Raw genomic sequence first — 22,757 nt, forward strand, 5'->3', positions numbered from 1 at the left:
ATGTTATAAAACATGATCCACACGTTTTAGAAATTAGCTAAATAAAATCTTTAATATTTACAACAGTATAAACACAATTGATTCAAGATGGCTAAACAATATCATTAATGACATTATGAATATCTGACAGTTAATACAATCTTATTTCTTCTGTACAGAAAGAACTGTTATGCAAAAATAAACAATGAATAAGATTTATCAAGGCACTAATAGGACTTGAGCATATAACTGCTCTTTATGCCTTTGAAATTCTCCCGAAAATATCCTACAACAACTGTCAGTCTTGCCAAACACATACAGTCAGGCCTCAAAAATCACAAAATGGGCTTACAAATCAATAATAAAACATTAAGTAATTTTTTATTTATGTTCTGGTTTGAGCCTCTCCAAGCATTTCTCAGTAACTTTGAGAAGTAGAAACTTGCTATTAAAAATTATGAAATCTGATGTTCTCACATGATCATTTGACTCCAAAAGTAACAGCTTTAAAAAGATAAATACCACGAATAAAACCGCATAGTTTGGTAAGAGCTATGCACTGAGTTATTAAATCTCCTCCTGAAGAAAAAGAAAGAAAAAAGAAAAGAAAAAAAATCAAGCTAGATTGCATGCCAAGAACACTGTTTTTCCACTTCCTGGAAGAGTTAATTCTAGAAAGTTTAAGCTTTTAGATGCATATTATTAAACACTGTAGCTTAAGCACTGTCAACTTCACCAAAGAACAGCCTTTATATGCACCACTTCTGAATTAAAGATTTCATCAAGAGGACTGAATAAGCCTGGGGAACCTGGAACAAGAGACACTTTCACTTCTCACTGCTTCAGATACAGCCCATGTCAACCAGGAATAAGTGCCAACCATCTGATAGCTGTTACACAGACCATATAAAGTGAGTTCTGTGCAGTCCTGCTCCATTTTCAAATAAAACCCCAATACAGCTGTCAGCTCTCATTAGAAAGGGTTAAATCTCAGCTGAGAGGCTAAATAAAGAAGTTTGCAAACTATCTCCCCATCTGAAATGACCAATCCAGGATATGACTGAAGCATATTAGGAACATGGTGGGAAAAGCTGCAGGAAGGGTAGGGGCCTGGAGTAAAAGCTACCTGTCTATTTATTCAAACAGGCACATAACATGCAATGCCAGTAGCAGCTTTCCCAGACTGCCCGATGCTTTTTGTGGGTGAGCCACCTCCCCAGAGAAGATGTTATTTTAATTTCCCTATTCATTTCTCTTTTCCCTGTCATCATTAAATTGCTATCCAGCTGTGAGAATGGTAAGGGCTTTTTGAAGTGCAGAGCCATGGAAGCTAGGAACTAGATAAACAGATTTCACATAGGCCATTGAAAGGCAGCATGTCATGGAGTGCATACCATCAGCTAACTGTCAAAGATCACATCCAAATCTCACTTACCATAATCATATACCCCATGGAGTCACCCAATAAGGATGCTCAGAGCCTTACTTGATCACCTTTCCAGGCACCCACAGAATTTACAGAAAGTAGTAAAATTGCAAAGTTTAAGCATGATTTCCACCCCCCCCAAGTAAGTTTCTAAAATGAACTATTTTTATAATAATCCCCCCCAAGTAAGTTTCTAAAATGAACTATATTTTATAATAATCCATTACATTAGCACAGTATAAAATTATCACCATACTGTATACACAATCTGCAGTTAAATTGATATATTCTTTGTTAAGAAACAAACTGGTTAAAATTATAAAGGCTCTTTTTAAATATACATTTGTGTTGCATTTCAGTTCATACTGGAACAAGCCAAGGAAACTTCTTTTTTGTTCACGTGACAGCAAAGTATCTGTACGGTCTCTCAAGTATTCTTTCTTGCTTATTTTTTAGACTAACCCTAACTTTCAGTTCATGCAATGGGTCATGAGTTTTCTCTAGAAACTCTTGGTGAAAATACTACATTCTATTCTTTTACTTACTCACTCACACACCTGCAAATCTTTTTTTCAGTGAAGTGAAATGTTCTTTCGCAGACAATGTATCACCTATTGTAATTATAAAAATCAAGTCTGTCCAATATAAATAAAGACGTTTTCACAATGGAAGAGCAAGGTTTTTAAAAGGTTAAAAAGTTGTTCATTTTAAAAGGTCTTCCCCAGAGAAAAGCATTTCTCCCCCAGGTAATACTGAGTTTCTCAAAGTAAAGCGACATTCAACAGAAATCAGAGCAGCCGTGTAAGCCTAACCACCTCTATTTTTGGGGACTTTTAGGCTATCAATTTAAACATTTTTTCCCCACAGGATGCAACCATATCAACATAATTAAATAACTGAACACATGAAATACAAAAATAGATTTTTGAAGCTTAATTTTTTAGATTTTGACTAGTATAGCTAAGGCTCCATAAAACCTTGAAGACCTTCCATTTCTGCGGTGTCACGTAAAAGCCTGGACAGACTGTCAGTTGTGTGCGAAATCCCCCAGTGTCACTACTTACTATAAAAACTCTGGAGTCCAATGTAACTTTCAGATACTTTCCACACATTTGACACTTATTAAACAACACAGTAAAGACATGAAGAAGCATCTGATATTCCATAATTTACTGCACAATAACGTCTACAAAGTTAATCAGTTCTTAACAGAACGGTTTAAAATAATTTGCAAAATAAATTAGACAAAAGAAAGGTTCCTGAAACTCTGTTCAACATAAAACATAAATCCCATATGTTAAAAACACAACAGCAATTATTTTTTTATTTTATCCCCAAATGAAACAGGAAGCCAGACCAGGAAATCCTCTAGACTCCTGTGAAGATGAAAATAAGAAGGATCTGCCTCATGACCTCCAGAAAGATGACTGCAGAGAACCTTTCGGTAAAGGAATTTCCTGCTTCTGCAAACATTTCTGGAGGAGGAAGGAAATAAAACAAAAACCAAACAGTTCTTTTAAAACCAGTGAAAGCAATTCCATACAATAGGAAAAGTACTGACTGCATTACAGAAATTTCCACAAGCACCATCAGGGAAACAATGTAGTCAAAATCCACAGAAAACTCTTCCCAGAAAGGCTGCTATAAATGCAGGAATAGAAACAAATACCATTAGCCAAATGTGACCATTTTAAGTTGGCCAACTGAATGAATTTGAATAAAGAACTGGATTATGGTCCACTCATTAAACACTGAAAAGCCAGCTCAAACAGCTTGGAATACTGCATGCCCAGATTGCTAAATATACAAATAATTTATAATGATTCTGTATTCATCTAATGCAGTTTGCAACAAACCTTTATCACACAGTTCAAATTTGTATGTTTTCTTCTTATTTGCAAAGTTTCATTATATTATGTTTGAAATGCAATTAGAGAAACAAACTCAAATTTATAACCTAGAAAGGAATCCATCTCTAATTTATTAAATATTGCTTTTCAAATTTGTTTTGAGAAACTCTTGCTGTATCTATCACACACTCGCTCTTTAAAGGTTCAGTTAGTAAAAATAGCTGTTTCAAAACAAGAACCTCACAAGCTGATGGTAGGTGAAAATGTATTAAGTTCAGTTACTCTCTGCAAAGCTCTTTCAAAATAAGAACTATATAGATGTTTAGTACTTAACACCTTTGTAAAACCTTTCTTCAAAGAATGCATACAATGAGTATAAAGCTAGGTGGGGTTGTGCAGTATAGTCCAAAAGTCTACTCTAAGATTATTGGATAATTTATTTGTTCACATCTGATCTGTGCAGCACTCCCCGTGAGAACATGGAGGCCCAGCTCCTATCAAATACAATGACTCAGCACAGCTGTAAATCCTGAGCTGAAGTTTCTCCTCTCACTGCAACCACCATCCCAGAGGACATCATTGAGTAACTGAAAGAATTTTCTTGTAGAATCACACCCATTCAAAAAATTTGAGGGGGTGGAGAGGGTGAATGGAACATGTTTTGGAATCAACTACGATGACAGCTGAATAGACTAAGTAAGAAACCATATAAAATCAGAGTGGACCAAAAAGTCTTATAATTTTTTTTGGGAGGGGAGGAAATCAGGAGGCATCAGGAGCCTTGCTGACTGAACAAGACATTTGTAAGAAGATGGGGGAAAAGGGAAATAAACCCAAATACAAAGTATTTTACCTCCAAGAACTGCTTGAATCGCATTAAAGAACCCATCTGTCCAGAGCTGGTGATTGCTTCAATCCTGCAGAGAGATGAACAAGACTGAGCTCTAAAAAGTAAAATCTTAAAATAGGATAGAAGAATTTAAAAACAGAAGGCGTCATAGTTTCATGGTTTCTAGGGTCGGAAGGGACCTGAGCAGATCATCTAGTCCGACCCCCTGCCATGGCAGAAAAGAATACTGGGGTCAAATGACCCCAGCAAGATGTTCATCCAACCTCCTCTTAAACACCCCCAGGGTAGGAGCCTGCACCACTTCTCTTGGAAGCTGGTTCCAGACCCTAGCCGCCCTGACCGTGAAGTCACGCCTCCTGATATCTAACCTAAACCTACCCTCTGCCAGCTTGTGACCGTTATTCCTGGTCACTCCTGGCGGTGCTTGGGGGAACAGTGACTCCCCCATTGCCTGCTGATCCCCCCTGACTAGTTTATAACAGGCCACGAGATCCCCCTCAGCCTTCTCTTTTGGAGGCTGAACAGGTTCAGGTCCCGCAGCCTGTCCTCGTCGGGCCTGCCCTGCTGTCCCCTGATCATACAAGTAGCCTCCTCTGGACCCTCTCCATGCTGTCGACATCCCTCTTGAAGTGTGGCGCCCAGAACTGGATGCAATACTCCAGCTGCGGCTTGACCAGTGCCGCATAGAGGGGGAGGATCACCTCCTTGGACCTGCTCGAGATGCATCTGTGGATGCATGCCAACGTGCGGTTGGCCTTCCTAACTGCCTCCCCACACTGCCAGCCCATGTTCATCTTGGAGTCAATGATGACCCCCAGATCCCTTTCCGCCTCCGTGCTGATAAGAGGGGAGTTCCCCAACCTGTAGGTATGGTGCCGGTTGTTCCTCCCGAAGTGCATCACCTTGCACTTGTCTGCATTGAAGCCCATCCTATTCTCGTCCGCCCACCCTTGTAACCTGTCTAGGTCTGATTGTAGCCTGTTGTATCCTTCCAGTGTGCACACATCCCCCCACATCTTGGTGTCATCAGCAAGTTTGAACAGGGTGCTTTTTACCTCCTCGTCCAAATTGCTGATGAAGATGTTGAACAGTGCGGGCCCGAGGACCGAGCCCTGGGGGACCCCACTGCCCACGTCCTTCCAGGTTGAGAATGACAATTATAAGAGAAGATGAACATTTTTATCAGTCATCAGGGACACTAACATGGGTAGATCCAAATATAAATGCATAAGCATTTAATCCTAATGTAAAAGTGAAAGTTTCATCATAAATTTTTCAGGTGTCTAATTACAGGTTTCTTACCTGGGAAAATAGTCTTCTCGAATAAGGAGCATCATTTTCCAGAACTGTACCTGGTACTGTTTCATGAGAGCATTGCCAGACACCTATGGCACAGAAAGCCACAGGGGCATATGAACATCAGGTTTCAGACATGGGAACTATATTCATGAAAAAGACTCATTTATATGCTGAAAGCAAAATGCTTGAGAATCCATTCAGTAAAGGCTGCTTGTACATTGCATCAAACTCCAGGAAAAATATTTGGACTTGACATCAAACAAGGAAAACTACTAAGGCTGCTTAAAGACATTAAAAACAAGCAAGCAACCAACCAACCCCCGCCTCCCCAAAACAGCACTCTACTTTAAAACCGGCGTGCTCCTGCATCAAACCCAGCACATGCCTAGAACAGGCATCACATTAGTTGGACCTGGCTTGCCTGATGTCTGTATAGATTGGGTGCTTTAGTGGGGCTTTTTTGGTGCTTTTATTTAACAGCTGATTCAATCAGCTATTAGATAAAAAGCACAAAAAGCCCTGCTGAAGCACCCAATCTATATAGATTGCTGCGGAGCTGGGTCCAACTAATACGCTGCTTCTTCCAATAAAGTGTTTTTTGGGGAGAAGGGGTTTAACGTCTGCAAGCAGCTTAATTCTTTTGGAGCCCAGAAATAGTGATGCTCCTTTCTGAAACACCAAGATTGAAATGTCCATCTGCAGTAACAGGAATTTTGTTATGTTTGGTGGAATTCAATTTTTCTTTTTTAATAATTCCAATAGCTAAAAATCAATGTTTATTTCTAAGCATTTTTTTTTTAAATTTTCATTGATTTAAATTTTCAGGATTGCACAAAATTAGGGGTGTGGGGGGGTAGACAATTTAGTAATCATAGTATGCTGTTAAAAGTTTTATAAAATAATGTTAAAATATATATACAAAAATAACAACCATAAATCAAGAAACCATACCTGATCACGCAGGAGCTGGGCCAGGCTTGGCAGGAGTTTGCCCCCTGTTCTGATCATACAGGGGTGAGGCTGGGCTCAATGAGAGTTTGGTGCCAAATCCTCAGCTGGGACCTGGATAGTGAGCAGCTAGCAGCACTGGGCTCCTGGCTGCCAACAACCCTACCCCTCCAACTCACCCCTTCAGCACAGCCCTACTAGCATGACCATCAGCTCTTGCAGCAGCTACCCAAGCTGCTACCAGAGGAGCAGTTCACAGATGACACAGCACGGCTCTCCCCACCCCACCTGCAGGGGCTGGCATCTGAACATGTGGTGTCCCTTGCCCTGCATTTTCTTTCCCCATCCCAAATTTTTTTTGTCACCTTTCTATAAATGTCAATGATTACTGACAGAAATATTTTTCTTTTGTTCTGCAATTATCACATACAAATCAAGCTTTGTTGATGTTTATCAATTAAAAAAAAAATCCTGCTAACCCTACATTTTGTCCATGTTAGAGGGTTTTTGTTGTTGTTGTTGGTTTTTTTGTTTTTTTTAATATTCCTGCATTTTAATGTCACATACTCTAATGTGAGGAAACTCACCACACACATTCCCATCCCACCATGTCATCAGCACCTTGTTTCCTCATCACTGCCATGCACTTCCGGTATGTTGTCTTGGAGATTCTCTATAATCATACTCCCTGCCATTACCTTCTTGAATCTCATTTTTTAATTTTTAGCTTGCTGCCTAGGTTCATGCTAGAACACAACACTCACCTCTAAGAAATCAAAGAGAAGGGTAGCCGTCACATCAGCCAGAGGCTCCATGTTCAGCATCTGAGCCAGCCAGCGCCAGCCATGATTCAGCCCATGAGGGTGTGTCTGAAAGAATAAGAAAGCTACTCGCATCTGGCAAAAAATGCCACCACATCAAAAACCATCAGATTTTTTCCAATGTTCATCTTTCCCAGCAAACAGTTATTCTAGGATAGCTTTTTGTGCTAATTTGTTTTTCCTGTTATAAGAGCCCTGCAAGAATTATACAGAAACAGGAAAGTCATTGGGCTATAGCTACATTACAGACTTAAGTCAACACAATTTATACTGATCAGAGTTGTAATGAAGGATGAAGCCAGGCTGACAGTTGTATCAGAAGCTTATATGCTACATAATGTGGCACCAACAAAACTGGCCTTTTACCAATAGAGGTTGTTTTATCTAGGAGTGTGTAAATGTCAACTACATGGTTATGAAGCAAAGCAGATTTAGGGCACCTATACACATGATGGAGCTCTGCTCCAATGCGTGCTAATTAGTATGCGTAGAGTCTGTGGCAAGTTTGCTGGAGCATGTTAATTAATACCTTCCAGCAGCCTCCGCATTGCATGCAAGCACCCCTGAGGCCATTTTGAAATGCAGGGATGCTGAGTACACAGTACAGTACAGTCGCATCTCACACATATTTAACTTATGCAAATTTAGCGACACACACTCGGCTGCTGGAGCTGGCCACTGGGTGCTGGCTGGGGCATGGTATGTAGCGTGGCACCGTATGGTACTGCCTGCACACCGTGTGGTACTGCCCGCATGTGCCTGCATGCACTGGCTTTGCGGCACCGTACCTGCCTTGTCCGGGCCCTGCGGTGGCGGTGGCTGCTCAGTGCCAAAGCCCAGCGGGAAGGGCAATTTTTGCCTTATGCGCGGACTTCAGCACGTAACCCCCACATAAGATGCAACTGTACTGTATGCTGCAAGCACTTCAGTGTGGCTCTCAGAGCTGCTCTAATAAAAACCCCTGCCCCAGAGCATGTGTACAGATGCCCTTAGTGGTATCGTTGCATCTAGGTTATGGGTCCTTTGCCAGGAGAACATGGTGGCATTCCTGTACCAGTAAAGTACTTGTAGCATAGACATGGTATACTTATTATTTAAAGGAATTTATTAAAAGTATGTCCAGAAAAAAAATGTTAAAGGATAATTATCAGAAACTATTCATTGGTCAATTTTAAAAAGACTTAATATGACAGTATCCCTTTAAACATATTTTGTCTTCATTCATAATGGGTGTCTATACACACACTTTGGTGTTGAGGCGGGGGGGCACTTTAATAAGAGTGGCCCTGAGAATCGCTTTAATTAAAGCGCCTGCAGTGTCATGTGTATTCAGTGTCCCGTGCTTCAAAATGGCACTGAGCTTGTTCAATGACCTTTAGTTAAAGGACCCCTGCCGCCATTTTGAAATGCAGGGACACTGAATGTGTGCGAGGCAGAGACTGCTGGAGTGCACTAATTAGCATGCTCCAGCAGACTTGATTAATCAAGTCTACTCTGACATGCTAATTAGCACATGTGGAACAGAGGTCTGTCACATGTATAGGTGCCCAACAACTGGATTAAAATACGTTTTAAAATCAAGTTCACATTATTCTTGTCTGAAGAACCCAAGTACTGCTTTTTAAAACCCTGCATACATACCCCTTGTTTGTTTCCATAAGGCCACCGGAGTTGAATAATAGCAGCATAAAGACGGATCATTCCAGACATCCGCTTAAGGAAATTATCTTGCTGTTCTACTTTAGAATCTGTAACTTGGTAACCAAGTGTCCTATGAATTAGAAAACAAAGTTAAGAATAAAGACGAATGATATGCCAGAACGTGAAAAAATTCTTGCAAAGGCTGCCTCTTCAGTAGCGGGATAAAGAATCTAATGTCAAATTACAGACAGCATGGACATGGGACTTGATGGCCCAGGAGAACTTTTTCAGTCCTATGTTCCTATGACAAAGAGGGAAACAACCTCTAGACCCAAACCTCCATGCCCGTGTTACCAACTCCATCCCAAGACAAATAACAGCAAGTTTTCAACATACAGTTTTCTCCATTTATGCTATTATGACTCTTTGCAATTCACCCAGTTTGGAAAGATCAGGAAGTTTTAGTTTTCGCTCTTGCTCAGCAGACTAAGGCAATATTGTATAAGAATATTTACATCCACTCTAAAAATGATTAGAGATTCCTTTTTTTTTTTTTTTTTTTTTTAATTTCAGTTAGATTAAGCTGGTACCTTCTATGATATAAAACCTCCTGGATTTGAGGGTTGTGTGTAAAAGCCCACCTGCTAGCTTCAGTTTCTCAGCCAATACCTGTTACCCCCTTGCAAAGCTCTGCTTAAGTCCTCTTATATGGAGAAGTTACCGTTGATAATCTTCCACTGAAGTCCCCTCCTTGAATGCAGGGTAAAATGGCACAGAATAGGGACACTTTTTATGAAGGTGAGCTAAGATGAGGTCTCCCACCCTGGGGTGTATCTCCCAGATTCCTGAAGCTACCACAGCAATTGGGAAAGCTGCTTCATGGTGAGAAGCCACTTCTTCCTCCCCTTGTTTCTGTAAATATTAAAAAGACATGCCACAGCCACTTCAAGTTAATTCTCAAAGATAAAACATTGTTATTGTTTTTTTAACTGACCCCCTTCCTTTATTAAAAGCTTCTAATGCTTCCACATGCTCCATAGATTATGGAATGATGATAAGATCCATGCCCCATCACAAGAGAGGGATGCCAAATTAGAAAGTGAACCAACACAGTTCAGCCATTTGAGAGTAGAAAATACCTTCACTTCTAATAAATGCTGAAATGTCATATTAACAACTGTAGTATCTCAATTGGAGGTGTTGGCAGCTTATTCCAGAGATTCTGCAGTTAGGCTCTTACTGACACACTAAAAAGGCGTGTTTCAGTTTTGCCAAGTTACATGTTATTGAACACCAAATCAGAGTGCAGACATGGATTTGTGTTATACTATACGTTAAATAATCAATCAACATTTTACTGGCACTGTACATCGTCCCTACACACTTCTCAGGAGTCCTAAGGAGCTCTACAAACCAAAGCATGAAGGAGGAAGCAGGGCTCCTCTTTTCATAGGTTTAAAAAGGATAATCTCCCATTCCCCCAATTTTCTGCCCGCCAATCAGCAATAAGTTCCTATATGATTAAGCTTTAAGTAGCCAAAAAAAAGGTCACCTTACAGAAGAATCTCTTAACACACTAGCTGCCTTTGACACCTCAAATTAACAAAAAGTTGCCTCACCACAAATTTCTCTGCCAGTTTGTAATAAACAAAATCCAGGCCCTGTGGGTGCTGAGTCACTGATACCATTCGCCCTCCAGATTGCACAGACTTCCCAGACAGCAGGTTATTGATCTTGTCAAATATCTCTCTCAACTGAGAGCCTGTAAATACATCAATAATACACAAGGAAGTATTAGATTAGAAAGTGGCCAGCAAGTAAGACTTAAATCAAATGAGACCACATCAGCCACCACAAAGTTAGCACCATATTCCGAAGGGAAGAAGTAAGATCCCCAAACTTCAACACTTGGAAGTCCTCTAAATCCAGTTAGTAGGTGTGCTCAAGTCAGTTACTTGCCATACAAATGAGGAACAGTCCATCCAAACTATGAATTCAGACAGCAAAGATCTGAACTCCATGCAGAGTAGTTCTCCAGCATGAGAACAAAGCAAAGCAGAGATACTATTCTACATAAGCTAACTGCCCTTATATCTTTATAGGATATCAGTATCTCTGCAGAGCCTCAGAATTTTCCTTACCTGCTATGGTGGAAATTTGACTCACAGGGATAGTGGCTGCCTTCTGGAGATCCATCTTGATCTTCTTCACCTGTATTTGAAAAGCTGTCAAAACCATTTCAAATAAAAAGACGTGATCAAAATCAAAAAGAGGCAGACCATAACAGAGGATACTACTCAAGGGACCCAATTCTGTGAGGAGAAACTTGTCACTGACTTCTACTGATTATAATAGGAGTTAAGAGAACTCAAATGCCAGAGGCATCCTGCTCCTTGAGGGACTTGGGCCAAAGCAGTGAATAAAAATCAACCCTAGAATCCCACAACAAGAGATCACCTGGATGTAGAAGAACATCCACACAAAGAGAGCAGAATTCACTCTGACACAGCAAAACAGAAGCTTAACTGCCAAACGAAGCTTCCATGAAAATGCAAGGAAAAGGCACTGATCACATCTTTCAGTCTGCAGTGGTCACCACTGTGCATCTGGAAAGTCTGAACATCTAGTGTCTGATTTCCCAAGATACATATATACTGTGTAGAGAGGACAGGATCAAGTCTACTGCATCTAAGAAGATTTGCTTGCCCACAGTCTTTTTTAATTAGAAGTCAGACATAAGTCAAGCCCTTATGCAGCTCAAGTCTTTGCTGTAGCATTTTAAAAAATTAGTTTTCTGAGAAGCATTAGTAAAAAGTAAAATTGCTGTGAACACACAGTGGCCTCTGCTTTCACATTATACTGTCTCAAAGTTTCAATCCTATTAAAACGTGAAGGCATCACTGAACCAATAGGGTTTGTCCATGCTTTATATCAGTAGTTCTTATTAATCATCCATTTGGGAACAAGATGGTTTCCAGGGCAAGGAAATTACAAGTGGAATGAGGCCCAAATTCACATACAAATAACCTATTTTCTCACGATCAATCTAGGAAGAGATACAGAAAACATGATACACTGTTGTTCAGTGGAATGATTTTGAAAATTCTGTCTCACTAGCTGTTTTAAGGTCTTCCAAACAGCGCCAGCTTCAAGTTGTTCACATGTTTATGTTTAAATTAGCTTAAAAAATAGCCTGGCTAAAAGTCTGCTCTACAGCATATTCGCAAATTCTACTTGCCTGCTCAAGAGAAAATGATTTTTGACAGGTGAATAAAGCATTTATTTTCTCATCATTATAATGGTGGAAGAGGAGATTTTGGTCACAGGCTGCAATTTTTTTTCATAGTATTTTGAAAACTGTCCTACCCTATTCAACAGAGCAACAGACATGAGGCAAACAGGCAGGGAGCAGAGAAAGAAAGCTTCCCTAGCACAGCAGTGGACAATCTTTTCTGGCTGCAAGCCAAAACAACCCCTCAGATAAGAGGTGGGTGAGTAGGTAGGTGCTAGGGCTTGCCCACAGCTACCACATCGCTGCAGCAGCATGGGGAAAGCACCTGCAGCTGAAGTCCTGTCCTACTGAAGCTCCATGCCCATGGACTGGATCCAATGCCTCTGCAGGCCAGATCCAGCCCACAAGCTGTAAGTTGCCAACCCCTGCCCTAGCAATGTTAACAGTTATGACTCATACCTGATTGTCTTTGCAGTCTGCAATTCCACTGAAGGAAGAAATACACTGATCAGCAGTGTCCTGAAGCTCTTGATACCACTGCATTGTGCTCTCCTCAGCTTTAGTTTGAAGTCCTAAGGAAGCTGTATGAAAATAAGACATTGTCTGAACTAAAGGAACCTCCCAAATCCTACATGACCCATAAACTGTGCAGCTCTGTTCCTCTCCAGAATCCAATTAGAAAAGTTATGGTGATGCTTGACTAAAGGCATTGCAAACTGTAATAAATTCCTCCTTTTGCATACTAGTAACTGTGTCTGGAAGCTGGACTTCAGTCCGAGGAGCATTTTTATACAAGTATAAAAGCAGGAGTGAAGAATTTTGGGCTACTGTCTTTAGCAATCTAGGTACATAATCAAACATAGTCATTTTGTCCCACCACGCTGCATATTTGTCCAGGGTTAACGACTTCTGCTTCACTTAACATATGTTTATGCATCTTCACTGTCACCAACAGGTAAGTGGGGGGGGATTGAGGCCCCCATAGGGAGGGAGTTGGGTAGGACTGGGGTTTGGGCTGCTGCCCAGCCAGGTGGTGCATGGGGCTTGGGGCCCAGGGCTGCAATGCGTGGCTGCAGGGCCCTGGTGGGGAGTGGGACAGGACCATGGGCAGCTTGTCCAGGGTGTGGGGGTGGCTCCCAAATGCTGCATGCACTCCCAGAAGGCAGAGGGGACCCATGTCCCCCAGATCGGTACGTGGGGCAGGAGTGGGCTGCTCCTGGGGCCTCCGCAGCCTGGCAGGTACTCCCCGCGTGGCAGGAGCGAGGGGCACAACTCCGTGTTGCCACACCCACTGCCGCTGTGTGCGGAGGGGACGCCTCACCAGGGCAGTGCGGAACTCGCAGTGGCAAGCAGCTTTCCTGCGCAGCCTCGCTCTGCCCTGCAGTACTGGGTTGCACTCACTGGGCTGCAGAGGCCCTGGGGGAGGGCAGAAGGGCAGGAGCCCAAGCCTGACAGGGCATGGGTCCCCGCTACACCCTGGGAGTGTGTGCAGTGGCGGGGAACCAGCCCCTCCCCAGCCAAAGCCTGCAGCAGGCAGGCAGCTGGGTTCCGCTCTGCTGCAACAGCTGCTGCCCCCTGATGAGGACAGGGGTCTGTGGACCTGAGTTCCTGGCCCTGTAGCCCTGGCGGCTAGGGGTCCTGTCTAACAGGGGATGTGGGTAGGGGAAAGGGGCACCAACAGGGCTATGAGAACTAAGGGGCCTTTCATTTTAATCACAGATTTGGGGGGGGACAGGTATCACAGAATCTGCAATTTTTTTTATTTTTTTTTTTAAATCAGAGAATCTGTTTTTTCAGGGAAAGCCAGGATCCCCATTGATGATGCTCCCTCAACCTACATGGTTCTCAATGGGTTTTTAGCCTAGCAGTACAATGGAGGGCACTGTAGTAGAGAAGGTTTTACAGGCGGGGTGGGAATGAACAGACCTTCTTTCTGCTGTTTCCCCCCTGGATGCTGGGCAGGGACTGGCGCCTGAGCCTTCAGCTGCTCTTTTTTCTGTAGCTCTTTCTGCCTCTCTCTCTCCTCTTCTTCATCCCTCCTTTTTTTCTCTTCCACTGCTGCAGCAATTTCCTGCTGCATGCTAGAAATTAACCCTCGCATTTCCTGCAGTACTCGCTCAGTGTTGACCACATCTACAGGAGAAGGGAATCCTCTCTACCAGGAAAGAACAAACAAGCAAGTTGAAGTCAGTTCTAATCCCTATATGCAAAAACCAGTAGATGACAGATAGCCCCCAGAACAACAGCACCCTGATACTTGAGGAAAAGCTGCCAATCCAATGCATGCTGTAAAGTCTTAAGCACGGTGACTGCCGTTTTGCGTTCATATAGGGCCAAGCACAATGGAGGTGGTCCATACTTAAGGTAACACAAATATTAACAGCAAATCACAATGTCGACTCCGCCCAAGGTGCCATATTCAGCACAATGTTGTGGAAAGCCCTGAATGCGTCTTCCAGAACAAGCAATTGTCTGCCCCACTCAAGAGAAGCAAGTTTATGACCATTAGTCATTTTCTGCAACTGCACAATAGGCAAAGCATAATGTCCGTCTCCTAGATATGAAATGTACCAACAACTGCAGATTTTCACTTTCAAATCCAGAGATTCATAGACGTAGGGTCAGAAGGGACCTTGTAGATCTTCTAGTCTGACCCCTGCCCTGGGCAGGAGAGAAAACTGGGTTCAAGTGACCCCAGCTAGGTAAACGTCACATTCTACATACAGGGAGGGGTTTACAGAAATATAAACCATTCAAGTGCCATAGGTTTAATACCAGCTTCCTTAGCACACTAAGAACAAACCAGTCTTGTATACTTGCCACCAATACAGGATCTAGTAACAGGACCAGGCAAGGCTCATTAGCAGGAATGGGAAATATTAAAGAAGACCACCACACTAGGATGGCAAGTCCACATTGTTCAAAGATCCAGATTATTCTCACCCCACTAGCCAGAGGCTAATTCAAATGCCAGATAAAGTCTGAATTACAAGACTTTCTAGACCCATTGAAACAGAGAACTGGCACGCCTAACATGTCCACAACAAATTCTAGAGTGGAACCGGTGTTTTATACATCAGCCAAGTTTTGTATATCAGTCTACATTTCATATGGAGAAAAGCAGCTTTTGTGAGAAAAACCTAAAGGCTGCAGGAAAGCTTGTGAGTGCTGAACCCTACTGAACACTGCACATTATTTAGCTCATAATTCTTTGAGCACTCACTCCAACTCCAAAACTGTCTAAGAAAAGAGAGATGTTGCATAAATATTTTATAGCATTTTTAGCAGCAAGTCTCCTTTCTCCATTAAAAGCTGCGTAAGTTTTTATAAGCCTTTTTCAAGGGAACAGCTCAAGAGTAGCAGGAAAAGATTCTCTCTCTTTTGAGACTGAACATTGCATACAACATGCATCAATAAGCTTTCCTGTACCTACACAGCATCTCTGGACCTCATGACTAGCTGACCTATCAAATTTCTAAAGGTTTGCTTTCAAGTGACAGGAAGTTAAAGTTGAGAGGAAATCTAGAGCCCCATTACCTCACTGGTGGTGCGAATGAGCCCTGACACGAGCCCACAGATCTGGTTGCCACGGTTACTGTATGCCGACAAGTCTATATTTGGCAAGTCTTTGTGCCTGGAATTGGGGTCAATCTGCTGGTTAAGCTGGAGCACCTCTTCCTGGATGGAATAGAGGCGGCGCAACCTTTCCTGACCTTCCTCCTTCCGAAGGCGCTCCATTTCCTCCTGATGTTGCCTCTGCTGTTCAGCCTCGCACAGCTTCAGGTTTAAAATCTGGAGAGAGCAGGGAATGACAATCAAAAGGTAGACAAGGTCTAGAAATACAGTATTTCGCAATTCTGTCTGCACAGTCCCTGCAGGCTCCATATAGAGGAAGGTTACTTAAGAAAAAAAAAGATCTTAAAATAATTTTCTAATAACCCCTCCTGGAGCCACCAGATTTGATTTATATCTCCATTGCAGAAATTCTGCAGAGCCTAGAATAACAACTGACATTACAGCTTTCTAGTGCAATCAACATAAGATTCAATACTTTTAGCAACATCAAGTCTCAGCGGGAGTTTGAAGAGTTCAGTCCAAATACTTGGAGAGAGATTTTAATGATGTGTAAAGGAAGGATAAATCCTTTCTAGTCATAAATGTACAACATCTGACTGCTTAGAAGTTAAGTAGGTTGGGGCAAGATAAATCCAACTGGAATCTTTGACTGGCAACCAAATGGGCAGCAGGAAAATGAAAGTAAAGACATTCCCAAGCCAAGCTTCAGGCAAAATTATCAAGATAAGTGAGATGACCAAGCAGCTCAAGCTACGTTGAAATACAAGGTCTATTACTACAGAAGAGATTGAAGACTGGAAGAAAACAAAAGAACTGCACTAAAAGAGGGGAAGCAAATTTAAATGACTTTTAACCCCCACATGCACTAAAGATGGGCAAACAGGTGCTTTAGAAACATGTTTATTGTTTGCCTATAAGGACAGTGCAGTAGTTTTGCTGGCCTACTCCTGCAATGCAGTCATATGCCCTTTACAATAAACATTTAATGGGAATATCTGCATTTCCAGGGGGGCTTAGCTGGTAAAAGGGGCAATACTAGAAAATGCATTTTCACTCCATCCACCCACTGTAAGAGGCATTACTGAAACAGTTATTCTGTGAATTCCTAAATCTCAGTGATCAGGCCAACCATCTCCTCTCACAACAACAGCACCCTTCCCAGGCTCAAACCTTTGCTCTGTGTCGATGCTCCTCTTTCAACTTCTCCTGCTGTCCTTGAGCTTCCTTGGAGCTTAAATACAGGCGGGGGGGTGGAAAAAAGTGAGCAAGTATTCTGTTCTTTGAAACATCTCCTCCCAAGACACGATCAGGATGGAGTACAAACAGCATATGGACATGCTACTTTAATGGAGACTTCAGTCAGATGGACAGTCTCCTTTATCCCACCCACTCAAAGCTGGAAAAGCATGAGAATAACCTTAACAGGCAAGCAGCTGCAGAACAGCCAATGTCTTAAACAACAACAAAAAACCCCCAAAAATTCATGTGGCTTTTTCTTCAGGAGATGATCAGCCTGGGGTCCTTGCCCAAGCCCCAAGAGATACATACTTCAAGAAGGGAAAGTGCATATTCAATACAACAGCATTTACTATCCGCACTGCACTACTGCTGCACACTATAGGTGTTGCTTTACATGGTAAAAATAGCTGTACAAGTTCTTATCTAGTTTGCAATCCATCTTTGTTTATTTTTGCCCAAAAGACCATTTTATACAAAATTTTAAATGCATAAAGTCCAGTATTTCAATCTTACTGTTCCACAGAACACACTAGCTACCCATTCTTATGTAGCTATTACATATTTAAAAACATGTTAAAAGAGAATTACTGTATCTGCAAAGTCATGCACTCAAAAGTTAAAAAAAATGCTGGCATTCAGGTTGGCTGGGCAACATTATTTTGACGTGCTGGACACGGTTTTTAAACAACATGATAACATTCTACTTTTGCCACAAAGACCCTGGTTATTCATATTGTACAGGATGGATCGTGCTTAATGAATGAACAGATACCCAGTAATTCATTTTTTCCTCATTATTCAACATGTGGCACCATGCTGTATTTATTGCACATTATTCAAACCCCATCCTGAAAATAAAATCAATTTCTTCCTAGACATTCCTCTAGTGCTCCATCACTACAGCATCTAAGTGCACCAGAAACATTAATTTATCTTCCCCACAATGCTTCAACTGTTCATGTGTTAGATTATCCCCCTCTCACCCACAGGGATCCAAGATGCATACTAAATTTAAAGTTTCTCCTCATTTTGAATGCCTAATTTGAGATGACTAGTACTTTATATATGTTCAAAGCACAATCCTCCCTAACCTTGGGAGTGAGGACTCTGTTTCTGCCCAACATCTGATTCACCAGCTTTCTGCCTGACCTGACCTTACTCCCCCTGCCCCCCTCCTCCCTTTTCTCCTGTCCCCTACTTTGGCTCTTTTTTCCCCCTGCCTTCTTCACCCCCCGCCCCACCACACCTGCTTTACCTTTTGTTTCTCCTTTTTACCTATTTATATTTTCACATCCTATCACGCTTGTAGCTTCTCTCATTCCTGTTTTCCTGATCTCCCAACTATTTTCTTTTTCACTGACAGCCTCTTTTCTACCTTGTATTCTATCACCGTTATGTTCCCCTTTAGTCTTTTTGCCCCCTGTTCTCTTCCCCTTCCCCCCTCCCCACTTTACCTTTTGTCTTTCTAATTTCTACCTATTTACATTCTCACTGACATCCTGCCACACTTTTAGCTTCTTTCATTTCCTGGAGTCTCAGAACAGCAGAGACTCCCTATGCCTGAAGAAGGGTGACTGCACCCAAAGGCTTGCTAAACACTTTTTTCCAACTACTCAGTTGGTCTAATAAAAGATATCACATCTACTCAAAGAACCTTGCCTTTCTGCAGATCAGACACTTGATTTAGTCAGTCCCAAGTTAGCTGCCTTGCTAGATCACATACTAAAAGGCCAACCTCACCTTTTCTCCATCACTTCCTGCAGATCCTGGTACTCCTGATGCTGTTTTAACTCCTTCAGCTCATCAAAGCGCTTCAGCTGTTCATTTGCCATGTCAGAGACTGCCTTTGCCAACTGCTCTTGCTGCTCCTGCCGCTGTCTGAGACCCTCCTGCAGATTTCAAGGACAAGTAAATCATGTATTGTACATTTTGAACAAAACCCTGCTGACCTCTCAAGCAGGGAAATCTCTGGGGAGTAGGAGGGGGGAATTCCACATAAAACAGCCATGTTAGAGCCTTTGACAGAGACAGGAGCTATGATACAGATAACTGCTCTAACCCATATACAAGGCAATGGAGGTGAAATAACATGAACAAGATCAAAAAGTACCACAGTCATATTTTCAATTAGGACCATGCTAAATCCATAGAAAAATCTCTCAGTATTTTACTAGATAACCACACCCGGTAACAAAGTACCTCAGTCTGCCAAAATCATTTGTTACCTTTCCTTTTAATCTGTGAACCTCCTCATACATCCGTATGCAGCCTTCTATCTCTGTAACTTTAGATGGCAAAACCACAGGACAGGATTTGTAGCTAGTCTCCAGAAGAGTAACATTCTCATCGGTCTATGTGAACAGTAGATGAACAAAATCAGTGACTGACAGAGAAGACAGTTATGCAGAAAATCCGGTAAATCAAGGATGTTTTTCCAAACAACATAGCATGCACTATGAAAGTCAAAAAGCATCAAGGCAAACCACAGTGTCCCCGTCTTGAGTACTTTAAACACTAAGAAAACTTTGGTTATGAAGCCATAACACCCCTCTAAGATAAACTGCAGTTATCCCCATTTTACAGAGGAACTGAAGTAAGTGATCTGGCCACAATCACACAGGAAGACCCTGGCAAAGCATGAAATGTAACCCAAGTAAGCCAGTATTTTAATGATAGAGCACAGCCCATTTGTTCTAAAATGCCAGCTCTCAGTTTTCCCTTGTTTTTGGACTTCAGCAGCTCCTCCCCCTCCTCCTCCTGTGCTACTCCAGGCAGCAGGTAGCACAGGGAAGCGGTGGTGGCCATGCCCACATGTGCTGGGCACCACATGCCTACCCAGGCCAGAGGGAACCTGCAGCTATCCAACTCCTGCCCCAACACATGAGGCTCCAGCTTCAATGCCCACCCACTTTCCAGCCACTTGGCCACAGCAGGTGGCTGCTCATTGTGCAGTGAAGCTGTGCATGCTGGCTGGGGCCAGGGCCACTGGATGGTGAAGGGCAGATCACCCCTGCACTGCACCACCTGGGCGAGTTCTGCTGAACATGCCTGTTCCCCCACCCCCACAGCCAGCTCCAGGGACCTAGCATGCAGACGACCCCCCCGCACATGAGTGCAACCTCCCCACATACCCACTCCTTCACACCCCGACACACACAAGAGTAAGACTTTATTTAGAGCTTTTTTGCAATCGTCTCTATATATACTACTCAAAAACAAGTCAGGACAAAATATGTTTTGAAATAAGATTAAAGTGTGTTACAGTAAATGTTTGATTTTGAGTATGCAATGGTTTTTTGTATCTATAATTTGTTAAAATCTCTTCCGAAAGATTTGTGTGAGAGCTTCTCAACAGCTCACCAGAACTCATTAAGTGGCTCTCCAGCCAAAATAATTGCCCATCTCTGCCCGTAGTATCTGGTGCCATCCCAGGGTGTACTTCCAGCTCTGGCAGCACAGATGCTGAGGGAGGTCACACTGAGACACTGGATGCACTTATGCTCCAGTGACTTGGCAGTGGCAACTGCTATCAGACACCAGACCTTGTGATGATGGGGTAAGTATGGACAAGGCCCTGATCTCTGAGCACTCCCACAATAAACTAACAGAGTAGTGTTACAAGACCATCATGCCGTCTGTGATCAGACACGCTAAGGCACAGGTTGCCATGCTCCTTTCATAAGCAGCTTACATACACAGGATGTCTTTAACTACCTTCGCTTCACTCAGTGCCAGAGATGAAAGTGGAGAGGAGTCTAACTGGCTGGCAGGAGAAGCAGTTTTTACAAGAGAAGACAGCTGGTCTTCCAGGGGAGTGGATTCATTGGGCGTAGAACTTCTGGAGACAGGAGTTTCCTGTATAGACTGGGCATTCACTCGAGCCAGAACCCAGCCAGAATAAGAAGACAGCTTCAGAGGGGGCTTGCATCCTTCCAAAATATCCTGGGGGAGAGAGAAAGAAAGAGTATTTTACATACTAATGGAAGAATTTCTAAGGAACCTGCAAAACTCAACAGTTCAACAAAAAAGGAGAACAACTCATGCAGGTCTCGTTCATGATGTTTCTCTGTGCAAATACTGCTACCTTAACTAATAAGCCAATTCCATGTTCCTTTCAACCAATTCTATAAATGTATCCATATTTTCTTCCTTGTTGCCATTCATGCATAGAACCACCTTCTAAGAAGGCCCACAAAGCCGCTTATACTTCCAGTTACATCCCCAACCTGGGATCCACTTCTTCCATAACACCAACAAACTAGCTGACTACGTCATTTTGCTATTTATTTCACTTATCCTAAGGCTTACACGGTGGTATATACAGAGGCAAGTCTTGAATATTGTGAAAGATGGGCATAAAGTCAGCATAACTGAATTTAAGTACTGTTATGACAGAATAGAAAAAGTAGTGTGGTGGAAATAAATGTAGCATAGTTCAACAGAATAAGGGCACCAGTTAACTAATAAACTAGATACCTATCACTACCCTGATTGCCTTGAAGGATGGGGAAAGGAGTATAACATACACTCATCTTTGTCTTTCTGATCAGCAAAGTTTTTTTCAGAACAGAGACTGAAAATTTCCTCCATTTCAAAAACATTTGGTATATTTAGAGCATCCAAATCTAGTCCGAATCCAAGCAGATTTCAGAGCATTTATGGAAAGAGCCAGAAGAAAGATCTTAAGGAAACATCAGGCCTGTGGGTTAGGAGTTGTTCTTAGAGCCAAACTGGACACGATGCAGGCAGACACAAAATCATCCCGAGCACCCCAAACAAGGGACTGACAGTACGTTTTGGCTCATGTTGACAGAGAACTTACTGAGCACCTAGCCATAGGGAACCAGACGTGCAGTAACAATGTTTTGGAAAGATCACCACTCCCCACATCCAAGTCTGAGGAGAATTCTCTTTTTGACCCGGGTAATCTTCCTCTCATCCAACACCCACCAGTGAAAACAAGCCTCCCACAATCAGATACAAAGCTCCACAACCAGTCACATTTGGCAGTTAAAAAAAAAACAGCTTCCATCCTTAACCGCTTTCAAGTGAAGCCAGGTGCAAAGCCTTGACATTTTACACAGGTTTTTGGCAACACCAAGCCTGGAGAGGCAGCCAGGAGCAACAAACTCTGCCTGGAGGGGGATCTTCACGTGAAACCCAGGGGTCTTTCACAGAGCAGCGCTGGGGAGGGGCTGTGCACTGATCACGCTGGTGTGGCCTTCGCCTGCAAGCTATCAACTACTTTGTTCAGTGAGGAAAGGGAAAGAGGGAGTCAGAGATGATCAACAGTGAGGCTGGCATTGGCACCAAGGTGTTCGCCTCTGCCAGGAGCCTCCAAGCCAGGCGGGGAGCGCAAGCCGGGACGCGGGAGGGGGACTCTCCCCCAGCCCAGCCTCGTGCGAGTCGCAGCCACAAAACCGGCTCGTCCCTGCCCCGAGCCGGACACCTCGCGCTCACCTCGCCCCGCGGCCAGTCGGGGCAGTAGCTCAGTTGCCCTTTGCTGGAGCGCTTCAGCGCCTCCAGGGTCTCCCAGCGCTGCCGCTCCGACGGCATCTTGGCTCTGTCAGACCCGCTCCCGCCTTCAGGAACCACCAAGCAAAGCAGCACCACAACCCCTCACGCTCTTCCACTTCCGGGTCACGCAGCCTCCGCCCCCTTCTGGCTAACTGCTGGGGGGCGGGTCGTCACCTGCGCCTTTGGCCGGCGGGGGGCGGGGCGTCGCCTGCCTCAGCCTCGCTCTTGGCTCGCGCGCCTATATAAAGCGCAGGCTCGTTCGAGTCTTGCTCAGTTCAGTTGTTGAGCAGGCCGTTAGGTGAGCAGGGCTGGCTGAGCTTTTGAGAAACAAAATTAAACCTGGAAGCAGCTCAGCCCCCTGGGCTTGACACGCTTTAAC

At 43.1% G+C, this 22,757-nt stretch overlaps 1 protein-coding gene across 1 annotated transcript; it reads right to left on the reverse strand.

Moving 5' to 3' along the window:
* Window positions 1-33: 33 nt before the first annotated feature.
* Window positions 34-22,478, reverse strand: GLE1 (GLE1 RNA export mediator). Its single transcript, XM_090022103.1, has 16 exons — window positions 22,322-22,478; window positions 20,576-20,803; window positions 19,087-19,212; window positions 18,602-18,750; window positions 16,793-16,853; window positions 15,584-15,838; window positions 13,973-14,201; window positions 12,506-12,627; window positions 10,956-11,025; window positions 10,434-10,576; window positions 9,536-9,726; window positions 8,815-8,944; window positions 7,117-7,221; window positions 5,408-5,490; window positions 4,109-4,172; window positions 34-2,880 (listed from the first exon to the last, which is right to left on the reverse strand). Exons 1-16 carry the CDS (start codon window positions 22,415-22,417, stop codon window positions 2,812-2,814), a joined length of 2,121 nt encoding a protein of 706 aa, XP_089878229.1. The 5' UTR covers window positions 22,418-22,478; the 3' UTR covers window positions 34-2,811.
* Window positions 22,479-22,757: the final 279 nt, after the last annotated feature.

The sequence above is a fragment of the Crocodylus siamensis genome, chromosome 11, assembly GCF_052110815.1.
Source record: "Crocodylus siamensis isolate JL-2025a chromosome 11, ASM5211081v1, whole genome shotgun sequence".
Classification (NCBI taxonomy): domain Eukaryota; kingdom Metazoa; phylum Chordata; order Crocodylia; family Crocodylidae; genus Crocodylus; species Crocodylus siamensis.